This window comes from Prionailurus bengalensis, chromosome A1 (genome assembly GCF_016509475.1).
Source record: "Prionailurus bengalensis isolate Pbe53 chromosome A1, Fcat_Pben_1.1_paternal_pri, whole genome shotgun sequence".
In the NCBI taxonomy this organism is placed as follows: Eukaryota; Metazoa; Chordata; class Mammalia; order Carnivora; family Felidae; genus Prionailurus; species Prionailurus bengalensis.
Window position 1 is genome coordinate 14,090,326 of NC_057343.1, and position 18,309 is coordinate 14,108,634.

The following is an 18,309-nucleotide window of genomic DNA, read 5'->3' on the forward strand; positions in this document are numbered from 1 at the left end:
CATGTTTGTACTTAATTATGGCATTATAGGAACTTTGGGAATCACGTGTTATGGTAGTATATATACAAAAGAAATTTAAAATATCTGAATTATATTTCCAACTCCACCACATTGTGTCTGTGTACCTTTGTTGGGCCTCTCTGGGCCTGAATTTCCTTATACAGTACAAGTGTTTGTACCAGATTAAAATATGACCTGGAAGGGCTCTACCCGTTCCCCTATTTTGTGACTCTGTGACTAAATTTACACATTTTGTACTCAAGATCTTCATTCTGAATACTTGATTAATTTTAACCTTTTAAGCTTCAGGCCCAACCCTGTTCTGTGGATTATAGCAAAGAGGACTTGGAGCCCAGATTGAACTGATAAATGAAATGAAAGGGAAGGGAAAAGGGAACTGTTATTTATCAGGTGCCTACTATGTTCCAGGCACTGTGCTATATGTTTTCAGATTTAATCCTCACAACCACCCTGTGAGGTAGGTAGTATGGCTGAGAAAATTTGGACTTATTAGCAGTGAAAATTTTCTTTACAACAATGTGGCTAAGAGTCGTGGTTATGAGAAAATTAAAGATTCTTAGGCCTAGTGGTGAGGAAGTGTTAGTGCTGCATTTCTGGCCTCACCAGAGTAAAGCTAAAAATAGATGATGTTTTCTGATATGAATTTTAATTGTGGAGCTTTGAGTTTTAAGACCACTTCCTTATTTTCCAGGCTAAATTACCTTATGATTAAGAATTGAAGAATACTTTTACCATTAGTGATTTGGGTTTTTGGTTGTTCTCTGGGTTTTCCACTCACTGTTTCATATCATCAAAGATAAAGTTAACATGTTTCCATTAGAATTGTATTATAAAGAGTAAACCATACCTTTCTGGTGTCTTTGTACTCTAATAACAATCCTTACATATTCCGTGTGGGGAAGAAACCACAACAAACAAACAAAACATGTATTCTGTGTGTGGGAAAGCTATTTTTATTTTTTCTCTGTTAACTGCCAGCTTCTATTTTTGTGGCGGTTGTACAACCATGGTAATTGGAAGGGAGTGGGGATATTGAGTTAGGTGAAGATTTAAATGAAAGGAAAGCATAGTGCGTTGTTTATTGAGCATAATAATCACTAGGCTTGCCTGGTTTTCAGAGGTTGTAGGTATTTTTCTGGTTTTCTAACTTGTCAAATAAATGTACTATTTTTTGAAATTGAAGTATTGTGAGTAAAATAGACTTTTGAGTTAATTTCAATCTGTTCAAGTAATATTTTTTAATCTTGTGTTTCTAAGTATAGTTAGTTGATGACGTATATCCCGTATACTTCAATTTTAATTATATGCTCACTTTTGTAAGGGACACATGTATCTAATATGAAGACTCCATAAACAAGGGTAAAGAGGACTTGGTTTTCAACGTGAACCCTGGTGTTAGACTTGAGGTATTTGATGTCCTTGCCTGGTTTTTGAAACAGAAAAATAAAAGTAATAATAGTAGCCTCTTCAGCTCAAAAAGGTTTCTGTCTATGGAATCACCAGATGAATAATATGTGTAAAATAGATAACCTATCAAAGTTACATGCAGGAGCTCTCCTCGCTCACTTGACTATACTTACTGTTTTCTTTTTGAAATCATGAATTTCTTTGGCAGTCTACAGAAGTTCACCTTTTCTTTCTCTAGGCTGTTCAGGGTCGGTCTATTACACAACAAGACAGAGACCTCCGAGTTGACCTAGGATTTCGAGGCATGCCAATGACTGAGGAACAGAGGCGCCAGTTCAGCCCAGGTCCACGCACCACAATGTTTCGTATTCCTGAGTTTAAATGGTCTCCAATGCACCAGCGACTTCTCACCGATTTACTGTTTGCATTAGAAACAGATGTACATGTTTGGAGGAGGTAGAAATATTTCTTTTCTTAAGACAACTTTCACTTAAGAAAATGACTATTTTAAATTACTGATCCATAGTGAATTATATCATTGGAAATCTCACAAATTGAACTTATTAAAAATAATCCAACATGGGACACCTGGGGGTGGCTCAGTTGGCTAAGTGTCCAACTCTTAATATCAGCTCAGGTCATGATCTCCCAGTAGGATTCAGCCCCACAACATCAGGCTCCTTGCTGACAACGTAGGGACTGCTTGGGATTCTGTCTCCGTCTGTCTCTCTCCCTCTCTTTGCCCCTTCCCCGCTTGCGCTCGCTTTCTCGCTCAAAATTAATAAACTTAAAAAATAACCTAACACTAAAACTTTGTATAGAAACATGAGTATTTTCATAAAGGTAAGGTTATAAAGCCTAGGGCTCAAATCAACAGGTATCCAAGAACTTAGGACAATTAAAAAGTAAAATTTTGAAACCTGGCATTGCCTATTCTATGTATAAAAGGGATTTAACAACAACAAAAAGGTTAAATTTTGGTTCAAAGCTGCTTCCACATTTTTTGTTCTTTTTCTGTTAAAATTAATACCATATACTAACTTTATTCTGGGTAATAAAATTATAACATAGTGTTAAAATTTAAAATCACCTATGACATCTGTTTTTAGAGCCTTTGCCCTTGAAGTCGTTAGTATCAGTTCATATATAATCACCTAAAGAAAACAGTCTGCATAAATTAAATAATTACCCTGCTTCACTTTCAGTTGATTTTCTAATAGCAAATATTTGACAAATTAAGCAGTTACAAGAGTGCGTGCGCATAATTTAGGAAGTTGGTGGCTGGAACAGAGTACCCTACTGTCATTGACTTAAACAATCGATGGCGTGATGTTTTCTGGACTCCAGGAGACTTCTCTGCTTCTCCTAATTTTCCTTCTAAGATTCAAGGTGGCTGATTCAGCTCCTAGCACCACTAAAACATTGGAAACTTGCCCAGACTGGAAGGCAGGGTCTCTTCTTCTTCGTCCTTCATCCCCTTCTTCCTCCTCTCCCTTTTTTCCCTCTTCCCTTTCCTCTTTTTTCTTTTCCCCGTTTTCTTCTCCTCTATTGCTTCCTCTTCCTCCTCCTCCTCCTCTGCTACTTTTTCCCTGTCATGCTCCTTACCCTCCTTTCTTCTTTTCTAAAAGAAGCCCTCAGGAAATCTTCCTCTCACCTCTCACATGCCAGAAGGCAATCACCAGCAAAAGGGAATGGGATTATAATGACTGGCCTATATAAAGCAATACTGGTTAATAACCTCATAGCTGAGGTAAAGCCAACCTTTCCTGTACTTGATCTAGCTCAACAATAGAACAAAATCTAGATTGTGTTAGCAGGGAAGAAGGAATAACTATTATGGAGAACAGTCAATGTCTGCTATAGAAAGCTTTTACTTCTAATTTTATTTCACCAGTTTGTCCTTAGTCTACTCATGTGATAGAAACAATGGTCTTTCCATTGTTAGTGTTGTTCTATGCTAAATTACCTGGGGGTGATAAATAAGGAAACTGGAACACAGTGAAACACATTACTGTTAGCATGACATCAACGGAGATACATAGTGTAACTTCCTAATTATAATATTAGTAGTCCTCAAATGAGTGGTACTCAACTTCCCTTCCTTTAACATAAGATGGATACATAACATACACACAGATACCACATGTTTCTGTTTTCATGTGCTCTCGTAAAATTCCCCAAGCAGAATTTTACTTAATTTTTTAAAAGCACTTATTTTTAGGATCAGGTCATACAGCTTGACATCTAAAAGATCGTAGATGATAGTTTACAATTCTGATGAGTGAGAATCATTGACTTAAAATCAATTATGGAATAACCTCTTTTTTTCCCATTAGAAAACAGTTCATATTCCTGACAGACATCAAACTAAAGCAGTGTATGTTTTTGGGTATCTACATTGCATGTTTTGTATGGGAAACTGCACTGATGACCTTTAAGGTCTTTTACCTTTTTTAATTCAGTAAGTCCTTGAATTTTTACTTATTCATTTATATTTCCCCATCATGTCACTTCTGTGACTAGCAGTACACATTTTCAGTATGGCTGGTCATAGGTGGGGCTCCAGTCTGGTGATAAAACAAACAGAAATTACCTGAAAGGTAAACTTGGAGTTAACTATCCAATTGTTCTAAATTACCTAAGGATAGTAAATAAGGAAAACTTATTACAACACAAAATAACAAGCTTTTGTGAAAATACTTTTTAGGCTAAATTCATTGACCTAATATAATTTGTCTTGAATCTAGTTAATGTACTGTATTTTTAAAGCAGAAACCCAGTAACGAATTAATACACTAGGATACAAAGAAACCCTGCCGAGATGAATGTTGTTTTTGTAATATGGTATCTCAATTATAAATTGTTTTCTTTTCTAATAATTCCATTTTAAATTTGCCTAGCTCTTCAATAATTTTTACTTTATAAATGTTACAAGTAGCATTAAGCTAAGAAAGTGTTCACTTGTGTTTTGTTTTTGTGCTATTTTAGCCATTCCACAAAGTCTGTAATGGATTTTGTCAATAGCAATGAAAATATTATTTTTGTACATAACACAATTCACCTCATTTCCCAAATGGTAGACAACATCATCATTGCTTGTGGAGGAATTTTACCTTTGCTCTCCGCTGCTACATCACCAACTGTAAGTACTTTGCTTCCATCTAGTGGTGTATTTTATAATTACCTGACAAGAGCATGTCCACAGTATTCTCTGCTCTAAACATAAGGATTTTAACAAGACATGTTCACCTAAGGAAACTTTTTCCCTTTTCTTTCTCTTTCATCAGTGTTGCATTTCAGTTATGTGTGTTTATGAAAATACTAATCTGGCAATTTTGATGAGTAATTTGAAGAAGAGCCATAACTATAAGTGACTTAACGTTATTTTCTATATACTGCCTATCTTTTCAAATATATAGTAAACTTAAAATTTTTATTCTGTAACTCTTGAAGTTCTAAATACAAATACATGGTTATTGTGTAAGTAAGTAGAGTCATAAATCTAAATTTAGAAAAAAACATTATTAGTAATGCAGAATCTTACGTGAATTAATTGGAATATTATTTATAAACAATATTATTTTAAACTGTATATGGGAGTTTTATATTCCTGTTCTCTGAGATGTAATCTTGAAGCCAGAAATTTGCTTTCAAAAGGGAACCAAACTAATGAATTCTTATTTAAAACTCAGGCACCTCAGATAGAAAAAATATAAATAACATACCATTTTTAAACTATCTGAACAATTTCATAATCCTTAAAAACCTCAAAAAAATTTTTATAGACATATGGACTCTAATAGCATTTGCATCTCAACTTTACCTACTAGTTCAGCATTTTATTTAAAACTATATATAGCTGTTTTTCATTCTATATAAAACATTGAAATGTATTAATAAGTTTGAAAGGCATTTAATTATATATATTTAAAATATAATAGGTCAGTGTTAACTTCATATTTTAATTGTAATGTTAAAAATCTCTGATTTCTATTAAAAAAACCACATTCCATAGCTACTTGCTCACATAGGAAAGAATGTAGAACTCTGCCTCTCATATTGCCTGTGTTCCTGCCACCACATTGGAAACTAATCCATAGCTGGAAAAGTATGCTCTTTCCACAGAGAAACGTGTTTTTTGTTGTTGTTAAGATGTCTTTTACTTGGTACGGCAGTGTTTCCAAATTAATCTCTGGCTTTATTTCATCATTAACCAGCTTTTCCTACGTGATTCCTTTTCTCTCTGTAGTTTTGTCAATAGCATCACCCCCCCCCCCCCAAAGGAACATTGAAAGTTAAATATTGGCAGCAAAAGCTTGTATCCTGAACATCTCTGCCCCCTCACAGGCACATACGCTTTGATTTCATTCATGAATTTATTCAAGAAGTCTACAAAGGCAAACAGGCTAGTTCAAGAGGGAGTGCAGAACAGTTCATCATTATTAGAGCCTTAATTGAATTAGCAAGTAAGCAAGGAAATGGAGCCAGGAAGAAAAATAATTGATGGCATGTGAGGGATGTGGATATCCTGTGAGATTAATGTACCATCTCTTCTCTTTAATCTCTGATTTCCTCTGGTGATTTATACAAAATTCTGGTAAATTGGGAGTCATATATGATTTTCTAAATGCATTCTAATATTGAGGCAGGAAGAGGTTTTTTTTTCCCCTTCTACACATTCAAAGCTGAATAAATCAGTATTTTCTCCTGGCATTTTTTTAAATCATATAAAATTCTTTAATGTTTTCTAAGCAGTCATTTTTTTTGTCAAGAAATTTTAAAAGGTTGTATTGAAATTCATTTTATAATATTTTAAAATTTTGTGCAGAACTGGAAATGATCTCTATATAAAATTAATAGTAGGTATTAAAATTTGTATAGGTTTGAAGTTTGCCTGTTTTTATTTTATAATGAATATATAATAAAGATATTGGCATTTTGATAATTTCAAATTAATTCAAATTAATAATTTCAAAATTATTAGCTTTGTAGTTTGGATCACTATATTTTGCACTTTGAAACTGCTTATTGCTTAGACTGTTCATAACAGATTTAGGAAGTCATTCAATTGTAGAAATTTTTCTTCATTGTCTATTTCTCTTCCTGTCAGTTTGGTCCACTAACTGATTGTACCTATGCCTGGTTATACACCATAGCTGATTTTATGTTCTTTGAATAAATTGCTTCCTTAAAAGACCCATCCAGAACCTTTTCTCTCACTTGATGCTAGAACTCTGATTGGTGCTGACTGCTGGGTATTGTTTTCTCTTACTTGATTGTGTGATATTCCTGGTAAAAATTGTAATGTAGTAGAAGGGGAGAGTTTGGAAAGAAGAGATTGAATGAAGAATAAAATTAGAACTGGATAGGGAGGTTTTTGGCTTAGATTTAAATATAAAACTCCAAAAGAGAATTTTGGAAAGAATAAGTGAAAGGAGACATTGGCAGTGTACAGATTAGCAAAGGGAAACATTATTATGTAGATGCCATTATAATTATAATTAATTTCAATCCTAGATAAATAAAGAGAGAAATATTTGAAACTGGTGTTTAAGTGATCTCATGATTTTGTTTAGGTTGGTGTGATTTTAAAATGCATATATGCATAAATGAATGAATAAATATGAATAATGGTGGATGGCTGTGGCTAGCAAACTTTTTCTCTATGGGTCAGATGATAAATATTTTCAGTTTTGTGAGCTATATGGTATCTGTCTCAACTTCTCAACTCTGCTAGTGTTGTGCAAAAGACAGTTATATAAAGTTATATAAAGGAATAGGTACGGGTTTGTCTCAAGAAAAATTTATTTATAAAAAAAGGCAGTGGGACAGATTTACTTGTGTGTCATAGTTTACTGACTGCTGACTTAGAGCATAATCCTTACATAAAATTCATAAGTTTAACATAGTATAATGTTTCAGTATGAAAACTTTATTACTGACCATTGAAAATTCAGTAATTAGAGCTTAAGATAAACTCACCCTTTTCTATTAAATAAGAATTTAAATTTGACTTACTCAATATTTTTTAAAGTTTAATTTTTAGAGCAGTTTCATTGTATGTTGTGGTCCTTATGTTCTATTAGAAGATATATAATTTTCACACTCAGCCATACTAATTTTTTCTAGCTTTTGACGTGTCTAATGTTAAAATTGTATTTAATTTTGAGAGGGTAAGTAGAATGCTAAGTATTCTTCTTTTTTTATTTTACCAAGGTCAACAGTAACACTAGTTGTAATTATTTCTACTAACAATGAACATGTGGACACAGAAATTAAATATACAAATATGAGATACTTAAATACACAAATATGAGGTACTCTCAAATATGAGCTATAACAATAAATATATGTTACCTTTACATTAAAAACTATAAAAGACAGGTAAAAGCAATCAAAGATGGTCTAAGTAAATGGAGACTATACCATGTTTATGGGTTGGAGACTCAGCGTAACAGGGGTAACACTTGTCCCCAAATTGGTATTTAGACGTATCGCAGTTACTATCAAAATCCCACCAATTTTTTACAAAGACTATTTTTTACTTATTTTTTTACAAACACTATTTTTTTAAAAAATTCACATGGAATAGTTAAAACAATTTTGAAAGACTCATTATATATTAAATACAGTAGCCAAGACTGCGTAGTATCTTAGAAAGACATAGTTCAGTGGAACAGAACAAAAACACAGAGATAAACATCCAACATGCACAATTTTTTCCCTCAGTCAAGGAAGGATAGCTTTTTTAAAAACAGGTTAATGCTAAGTTTTCTTTGTCATTCTCCATTGAAATAAATCATGATACAAAGTTCAACTCAGGAATATGTGTTTCCCATTTCTCACATAAAGATGGGTGTCACGATAACTATGGAAACTTCTCATTTTCATCGAACAGACTTGTTTCCCACCATTAGTGAGATTCAGACACAATCTGAAATTAAGATTTGATATAAGATATATGGATTTTGGCATAAAATAAATCTGTATTTTAACCTGGGTTCTACCACTTCCCAGATAGGAACACACTCTCAATCTCTTATTTATGAAAATGTGTTAATTATACTTATCTAACAGGGGGTTTGTGGAAATTAGGGTAAGTAATATGTGTAAAGCTCAATAGTTGGGGAATGCTCCTAATGTTTCCTTCATTTAGTTGTTTTTGGAACTATTCAGAATTGTATCATGATAGAATAATTTTCTCATTTATAAAATAATCCTGTCATATTCAGAATCCTAAAATAGGATATTTGAGACAAATTTATTCATGACGCGTGATTTATTTTGATGGCCAAAGATTAACATGATATAATCTTTTTGTCTGCTATCCCAGTGGGATTAGCATAGTGGTGGTCTGTTTTCTGCCCTGCGATCTTATAGGAATATACTATTTCACACTAAGGATAACAGTTGTGTATTGCTGTGGCAGTATCATCACGTAAGAAAAGTTGAACTGTTTAGATAAATCTTACTTGTAAGCAAATATTTTAGTAGAAACTTTAAGGAAAAAGTATACTTACATCATATTTATATTATAGTGAACACCTTGAACTTAATATTCATTGAAGAAGCAGGACTTTTGGAATTTCAGTTTTGCCTAGGTTAACTATGTGGCATAAAAATAAATCACGGAAATAGTTTCAAGTCTCTAAATTAGATCGGTGGTTTTAACTTCAATAGTCACAGAAAAAATGTAAACCTCTTTTAGTATGTAGTTTGACCAATCTTTGGTTTTGGAAAAGGGCATTATTTTTGTTGTTGTTGATTTTTTTAGAGTTAATGTTTCTATGACTAGTCAATTGAATCCTCTCTTTCATTCTCTATACATTGTTAAGTTGGTCACGAATGAAGAAAAGGAGTTGTAGAAAAAAGAGAAGCAAAGAACATGGATCAGTTACAAATTGCATAATCACTTCGTGATTTTCAGTTGATTATTTGGTCAGCCCTCCAGAACACTGAATGTTTAGAATTTAATTCAGTGTCTTGTATGGTTTCATTTTCTCTGTTAAGGAGAATAACAGAGACTGATATTTCTGGCTTTCCTAATAGTTTCATAATAAAGAAAAAAGAAGAGTATTTTCTGTCAAAAAATGATGATAAGGTCTTGAATTTAGTTTACATTTAATTATCATTATCAGAATGTGTGGAAAAATTAGTAATTTTTCTTTTGTTTATCTCATACGTTAGTATTTTCAGAAGGCTTATATGGATTTTCCTATACGGTGTAACATGAAAATTTGAAATTTATGCTCACATATATTTGTTGCCAAAAATCAGAGAATAGGAACGGTTGATGACTTTTATTCCGAAACTTAATTCTAGCCAAACTTTTGGATATATTGAATATAATTCTTAGTTAATATTCTGAAACTTAGTGTACTATGTAATTAGCTTAGTTCACATGCAGGCCTCATTAGTGTATCTATCAGTTCTTTTCTAGCAAGGGAAAGTGGTTTTTAAGTTATAATCACTACAGTATTTTATTCTTTAACTCCTGGAGATTTAGATCTATAGGAAAAACTCCAAATATTAAAAAAAAAATTATAACATGATTCCTTAATGAAAATTCTGGAAAGTTGGTATAAATAGTTTATTTACTTAAATCATTGCTGCCTAAACCAGTACTGAGGTTAGGGCTTTTACAGAGATACCAAATTAGTTTATTTATTAAAATACCTTCTTAGGCATCACCTGGGAAAATATATTTATTTTATAAAATAGAGTATGCATAATTTCTAGTATATGAACTGTACATATATATATATATATATATACATATATACTGGTATATATGTATATATGTATATTATTTGGGCAGAGTTACTCTAATGAAAAAAATAAATATTAGTCTAAATATTTGATATTTAATCTTAATCATATGTAATTTATAAAAGAAATATCTCTTCTGAGAACTTTGATTTTAATAAAATAATCAAATATAATTTTTAAATATATTATTTTGTGTTTCAATTTTACATTGTATTTTCATTTAATTTTAATAATTTCCTTTTCTTGTACTTTTTTGATCTGTTGTCTGTTTTGTCTAATGCATGTCCAGGGTTCTAAGGTTAGTATTACTTTAGTAATTTTCAGGTTTTCAGTTTTAAGTTTTATTTTTGCTTATTTATGAAATTTTTGACTTGGTTGTATTTTGAGTTTCCATACCATCTTTAATATTAGACATATCTTTGGTATATTTAAAAGATTCATTAAAAGGATTTTTTTCTATGCATTGATTAACTACTATCTTATGACCCACAATAACCTTTAGACTAAACTATTATAATGAAAACAAATTTCAGTCATATGTACAATCAGATGTTAATTGGTTCTGTTGAAAGGAGATTGGATGGAATATATGTTATTTTAAGATTCAATAATAATCATGTGAGTGATCTTTATTATTAAATATATGTTATAATGTTTATATAACATTTCATCAAAGTCACTAATTATATAGATTTAATAAGAACTCCCTTTCTGGTTATTTGTGTTAAGAATGCTTTTTATTTTAAAATTTTATTTGGTTAGGTCAAAAATATAATTTTGCAAATTACATGGATGATAAAATTTTGTTTATAATTTCTGTATGTAATTCAGTCTTAAAAATGAAAGCATGTTTTGAAAGCTAGGCTTAGTAGACCAGGAAAGCATGAAAATAAGACCATTAACTAATAATAATGAGTTAGATTTCTTATAATTTCAGTAATTCAAAATGATGAATTTCTTTGAGAATCCATCTATAGATGTCCTAGAATCCTAATATTTTTGAAAATTTATTTAGAATATTTGATAGACCTAAGCAATGGCCAGATCTTCCATTCCATATTGAAACACATTAACTGAGATTTAAAATGGGTCTTATGTGAAATCATTACTTTTTTTTTTTTGCTTTTATTATAAACTATTGTATTGTGATCTCAGATTTTTAATTCCTGCTGTGAAATAATACTGCATATCAATGAAGTGCTAGGAAATACGGGATCTGTATTTAGGAAATCCAAGTAATCAATTATTTCATTACACCGTGGATACTGAGTTGGCACAATGTAAATCAAGTCGAAAACAAATTTTTGTCTATTTTCTAGCTCATTTTAGAGAGAATGGTTTTAGAACTATTTTGCTGTTAAATGGAAGGAAGAAAGGTTATTACATTTTATACTCCATTTAGAATCAACTTTAGTTATGTAGTGCTTGCAGTAGTCACCTATCATTTTTATTACCCATCTTGTGCACAAGAAGTGTTTTAAGAGGTTTTTTTTTTTTTTTCAATCAGTGTTTCCTGCTGACATTTCCATTTTAACGTGAGCAGGAATATGTTTAGGTAGAATGATGGGCATAAACAATGTCCAAATGGAACATTAAATAGGAGTAGATACCTATAATATATGCTTACCTTGTAGTTGAATTTATCATCTGGTGAAGAAATAAGGTTAATCAATGTGGTTAGTGTGCCCATTTTCAGAAAAATTAAGCAGTAGTATTTTTTACTTGTAAAGCCCTTCTTTTCTCTGTCCCCTTGTGGCACTGAGAAAATGAGGCCTAGTTATAATGAGCCTTAATAATCAAAATGTTATATAATACAGAATGAAACGTAAAATACAGTATGTTGCTGTTGCTTACAAAATACACAGTTAACACATCTCAAAGTAGTACTTCGTAACATTCCCTTTGAAATCAGGAAATTATATTTTATCATAGTATTTTAATGAAAGTATAGTTGTACCTAACTAGGATTCTACTGATTCTTCTCATTGCTAATGTCTTATGGGCTACAAATTAATATCTGTAGAGGAATTAATAACTTTATTGATTATTTTTACCCTAGAATTTCATTGTATGTATGAGATACCCAGTGGCTTAGTTTATTCTGAAATGGGTAGGAAATTGTCATATGTTCTCATCTGACACTTGTCTCTTTTTGAGGCCCACTGGAGCTGCCATACATCTTTCCTATTACTTATCTTACATTTATAGCAAAAAGAAATTAAAGCATATCTTTTTATAAACAGGAGTGAAGATTTTAGGAAAGTATCAATTTTATATCTTTGTTAATAAAATAAGACAAAAGTAGTAGAAATATAGATGTGTAATCATTTCTAAGTATCTTTATGGAATGATCTTAAGTTTGGAATATAGTTTTTTCAAGTAATGACATTTAAGTTTAACCTTGATTTAAAAAATGAACTTTTCCTTTATTTAAGGATAATTCACAGGCAAACTAATTAAATTTGATAACCAGCTCTTCTGATCTATAGAATTAGTTTATAATTTATAATTTGTTTTGTTTACAAAATGTACTAAATGTGCTGAACTGCTTATATATACTATGTGTGAATATGTATTGTATTTCCAAATTTTAAACAAGACTTAAATCTTCTACTTTTTTAAAGACGGAATTGGAAAATATTGAAGTGACACAAGGCATGTCAGCTGAGACAGCAGTAACTTTCCTCAGCCGATTGATGGCTATGGTTGACGTACTTGTATTTGCCAGCTCTCTAAATTTTAGTGAGATTGAAGCTGAGAAAAACATGTCTTCTGGAGGCTTAATGAGACAGTGCCTAAGGCTAGGTAAGTCTGTTAAGAATAACGGTGCGTGTTAAATAATTACCTACACATTACTTTTCTGATGTTCTGTGGTACATAAAGTATTGATGATACAAGTTAATGATTATGGAGTAGAGATATCACCTTGTAATTCCTAAAAATTGCTAAATTAAAATTGTGGTATCTTCACATTGGAGATTTCATGAAATTGATCATCTTTAATAGATTATAATTTGAAATGAAGTCAAATATATTATGAGTTGTTTCAAAATCAATAGGACTATAACATTTTTCATTGAAATGATTGTAATGTGAATCCATTTAGGACTTGTTTTGGTAAACTAATACAAAGGTAGTTTTCCTGATCCACAAATATGTCAGAAGACCAGTGACATAATTCGTACACACAGAATGCCAGTTGATAACACTGACTATGCCAATATCACTATTTTTCAGAGTGAGCAGTTAACACTGATAAACATTACTATAGGTATGCTGTTCATTTACTATCCTGTGTAGCAAAGAAATTTAGCACTGAGAACTCTTAGTAAATGTGGTTCAACTCCTTACATCCATTCTTACATGTCTTACCTTTCTTAGGGAGGAAATTTATTTATACTACTTAGTCTTTACAAGGGACCAGAAAGCTATTGTTTTTATATTTGCCTTAAAGCATGAATAGGACACAAGAAAGTAAGGCATTACATAGGAAGGAAATTTCTGATGGATGCTTTTATTAACCATAATTTTATTTATTTATTTTATTTATTTTTTTTTTTAATTTTTTTTTTCAACGTTTCTTTATTTTTGGGACAGAGACAGAGCATGAACGGGGTAGGGGCAGAGAGAGAGGGAGACACAGAATCGGAAACAGGCTCCAGGCTCTGAGCCATCAGCCCAGAGCCTGACGCGGGGCTTGAACTCACGGACCGTGAGATCGTGACCTGGCTGAAGTCGGACGCCTAACCGACTGCGCAACCCAGGCACCCCTATTAACCATAATTTTAAAAATTGTATAAAAATTGGGGCAGCTGGGTGGCTCAGTCGGTTGAGCATCCAACTCTTGATTTTGGCTCAGGTCATGATCCCAGGGTCGTGGGATTGAGCCCCATGTCCAGCTCTCCACTGAGCATGGAACCTGCTAGAGATTCTCTTTCTCTCCCTCTGCCCTTCTCCCCAGCTTGTAATTTCTGTCTCTCTAAAATAAAAAATAAATAATAAATAATAAAATAAAATATAAACACAATACAATAAATATATATGTGTGTAGTTTCAGGGGTTACATTTTTTCTGATCCAGGGTAGGAATAATAACTTGCTTTAAGAATGATGGAATGAAACCTACTTTTTTGTTTGTTTTGCATTTTTTAAAGATGGGCAGTCTAAGTGGAATCATTTCATAATCATTATAATGGAGAGATTGACCACACTGAGCTCTTTCTGACCCGTAACAGGTGTGGGATAATTTACTGTGGCCACCATGGACATATCCATTGATATTTAACAATAGCTGACAGAATGAACCTTGTGAGAAAGAGAAAATTTTTTAAATACCTAAGTGTCTTAAAACCAGCATTTATTTGGTTATTCTGAACTTTTATATCTGAATATATTTCAAACCTTTACTACTAATTTCATTTTTATTCAGTATTTCCAAGCGGAGTTATTTTTTGGTCACCCATAGGAAAGTTTAAGTGATTAATAATGAAGCAAACAGTTACAAATCAATATGTGCTGTCTAGTTCTAAGCACTTTATACATATATTAATTCATTTAATCCTCACAGCTAAGGAAGTTAGCATATTTGAAGTCATTTCACATATGAGGAAGCTGAGGCAGACATAGTCTAAGCAGCTGGCCCAAGATCACACAGCTCACAGGTGGCAGAGCCAGGAGTCAAATTCAAATGGTTGGAGTCCATGAATACGACTGCTTAAAATACGTAAATAACTAAAAAGCTCGTACTCAACGAATACTTATTGAGAAGGCCGCACATGTTCCCACCTCGCAGAAAGGTGGATATTGGGCCTCGGTTCTGCCTCTACTGAGGTAGCCTATCACTGCCTGAAGCGGGAGCTGTGCTCAGTGGAGTCTCCAAGTAGTCATGTTACAGGAAGAAGTCCTGTCAGTAAAAACAGTTTATCCAATGTGAACATGAAGTTTCAAAAAATCTGTACTGATTTGTGAAATTCAGAATTTTAAAGGATGGGGGGGATAGACTAAGGAAGGGATAAATTGGGAGCTTCAGTACTCTTGTTTCTGCAGCCGGTTGGTAGTATGTGGGTATGTTGTACTTATTTTTTAACTACATATGTGTTTTATATGTATTTTTCATTACTGTATTTGATAATTTCAAAACATGTCTGTTTAGTCTTGTTGACTTTAGGAACAATGAATGGAGATAAGGGAAAGACATAAAGAAAAAAACCCAGCAACTCTTTTCAGCATGTCAGAGTCAACACTTTGTATTAATAATATGCTTTTGGTTTGTAAATAGTTTGTTGTGTTGCTGTAAGGAACTGTTTAGAATGTCGGCAGAGACAGAGAGACAGGGGAAGCAAATCTTCCCATGGTAGCAGTAAACCTCAGGAAGCTCCCCAAAGTGTGACTGCCACGGCAGCTTCAAAGGTAATTAAACGTTTTCTATGTTAAATATAATGTACCTTAAAGTTTTTGTTTTGTTTTGTTTTGTTTTGTTTTTTAATACGCGAGAAAAGTGGCACGGTATTGCTTAATCAAAGAGCAAGGATTTGGTAATCAGTAGGCTTTGGTGCTGGCTTTTCTTCTTCACAATTGTGTTACCAAGATTATTTAACCTCTCTGAGACTTAACACTTCTTGCTTAAATGAAGATACTAATCATTTCTACTTCATAGGATATTTATTAGGATGTCAGTACACATAGCTCTGAAAGTTCTTAATTATCACTGTTTTTCATAGTTAAAGGTATTTTCACAGAGCTGAATATTTGAATAACATGTCTTTTAAATGGATATGTTTTTGGTGATAGATATTCTCATAATATGAAATATATATGTTGAATGCCCAGGAAATGAACGAATAGTGTATTTTGGAGTATACCAGTAATCCCCATTCTGAATTAGCTCTTTATCAATGTTTCACTGACCCTTTGTATCACATCCAGAGTTTTATCAACGTGACCTTTAAGGTCCTGCATGTCTGACTCATGCTTACGTCTCCAGCTGCAGCTTGTACCTCCTTACCCCCTTGCTTTTACCGTTTTAGTCATGTGATAGACTTCATTTATTTCATCAGAGGATTTTTTTTCCCCTTAGACTTTTTCATAGGTTCCCCTTACTTGAAGGGTCAGATTTTTCACATCTAGCTAAAGTCCATTCACCTCTAGCTTCAGCTTAAATGCTACCCTTTGAGGAAAATGTTTTCAGATACACTTACTGCCACCCCTGCCTAGGGTAGTTTCCTCTGTTTGATATTTTCATAAAGCCCTGTATGTCAATTATTGCATCCTACGCTTGTAATGAGATATTTAACATTGACAAGCTAATTTTTCTGTGCAGTAAGTGAAGACATGAAGTAGTTTAATTCATTTAAATAGTTCTGTGGCTTCAAATTTCTGTATTTTTTAAGCAGAACAACCACATATTTAGCATATCTGTATTACAGCCTCTTTTTCACTTCTGTCAGAAAACATTCCTAAAATGATTAGACCATATTGTATATCAAGTCTCCAAAGCAGTCGCCGTTACTTAGAAAATTAAATATTAACACATCAGCAAGAATGTCTCATGTTATTTGTGTAGGCATAGTAGACTGTTAGTTGAGGGCAGTCTCGTACATCTTTGTAATTCCAGAGCAGGTATGTATAACATTGGCAATACTTTGTCAAAAGAGTACTAATTCTAGAATCAGACATGTCTGAGTTTGTATTCTAGCTCTACCCCATAACAAGTGTTGTGACCTAAGATGAACTTCCTAGTCTCCTGGGCCTGAGTTTTCCAGTCTTTAAAATGGATACAGATTTTAACTTTTTAATTTTAATTTTAATTTTAATTTTTAGTTTATATCCAAGTTAGTTAGCATGTAGTACAATAATGATTTCAGTAGAATCCGGTGATTCATTCCTTATGTATAACACCCAGTGCTCATCCCAACAAGCATCTTCCTTAATGTCCCTTGCCCACTTAGCCACCCCCCACCCACAACCCCTCCAGCAACCCTCAGTTTGTTCTCTGTATTTAAGAGTCGCTTATGTTTTGTCCCCTTCCTGCTTTTTGTATTATTTTTGCTTCCCTTCTCCTGTGTTCATCTGTTTTGTATGTTAATTCCACATATGAGTGAAGTCATATGATATTTGTCCTTCTCTGACTAATTTTCACTTAGCATAATACCCTCTAGTTCCAAAAAATTAGTACAAATCTTAATTTACAAAGTGTTTATATGAGCTAAATGAAAAGCAATAATGTATTAAAGTGTTTAGTAATTCCTGACACAGTGAACTTTCAATTAATACTAATCCCCTTCCTCTCTCTAGCAGTTAACCACTCTACACACTCGTGAAATGAATAAATAAATTAGTATTTTTGAGAGCTTTGATCTTAAAGGATCTTAATTCACTAGATAATATGGAGCTTTTCAAGACTGTCAAATCAAATATTACTCTGATTGTAGAATATGGAAAGAAAAGTCCAATGCAAAGGAATTTCGTAGTAATTTAGTTGAGCTAGTCTCAACTAATGTAAAGACCTTTAGCAATGAAAACTGGTTCATAAGTGATGGATAAAGAAATACTAGGGGAAATGGACTTGGTAAGAAAACACATTTTCTTGTGAGAATCAATGGACCTGGCTAATGAGGGTTTTTATTTTTATTTTTTTTTATGTGACACTTTAGTAAGTAAACCATAGACAATTTTGATGAAATACTAATCTGTGTAGACTTGGGTGAGTCCAACATCTTCCTTGGGCCTCATTTTCTATACTTTGCAAAAAGGAGCAATAATACAAGTTTTGTCCATAAAGGAGTCTTTATAATGACCAAATTTGATTATGGATGTAGAAATACTTTATAAAATGGAAAATGATATATTTAAGTTGACATATTTCTAATTTTTTCACTTATGCTATAAATTATGTACTTTTCATCTCTGCTGTGAACAGTGTGTTATTGTTTTAACCATTTTTGTGATAAGTGTTACTAGCTTATTATTTAGATGATATAGCTGAGGCTCCGAGAGGTTAAGTATCTTACCTAAGGTCATATGGCTGATAAGTTTTGGAATTATAATGGAAACCAAATAACTATGCCATGTTCTTTTCACTATCCTGTGCTGCAGAGGAATCAAACATCTTAAT

The 18,309-nt window shown here is 32.5% G+C and overlaps 1 protein-coding gene across 11 annotated transcripts in view; it reads left to right on the forward strand.

Annotated features, from left to right (window-relative positions):
• NBEA (neurobeachin) overlaps window positions 1-18,309 on the forward strand; it is a 685,885-nt gene that overhangs the window by 209,922 nt on the left and 457,654 nt on the right. For 8 of the 11 annotated variants that reach the window (XM_043576682.1, XM_043576704.1, XM_043576721.1 and 5 more), the window contains 5 exons: window positions 1,667-1,884; window positions 4,417-4,570; window positions 10,487-10,495; window positions 12,822-13,002; window positions 15,475-15,605. In XM_043576682.1, the coding sequence (XP_043432617.1) occupies window positions 1,667-1,884; window positions 4,417-4,570; window positions 10,487-10,495; window positions 12,822-13,002; window positions 15,475-15,605 (693 nt within the window). The remainder of the gene's footprint in view (window positions 1-1,666; window positions 1,885-4,416; window positions 4,571-10,486; window positions 10,496-12,821; window positions 13,003-15,474; window positions 15,606-18,309) is intronic. The other 3 variants (XM_043576693.1, XM_043576778.1, XM_043576769.1) reach the window with 1 other exon arrangement.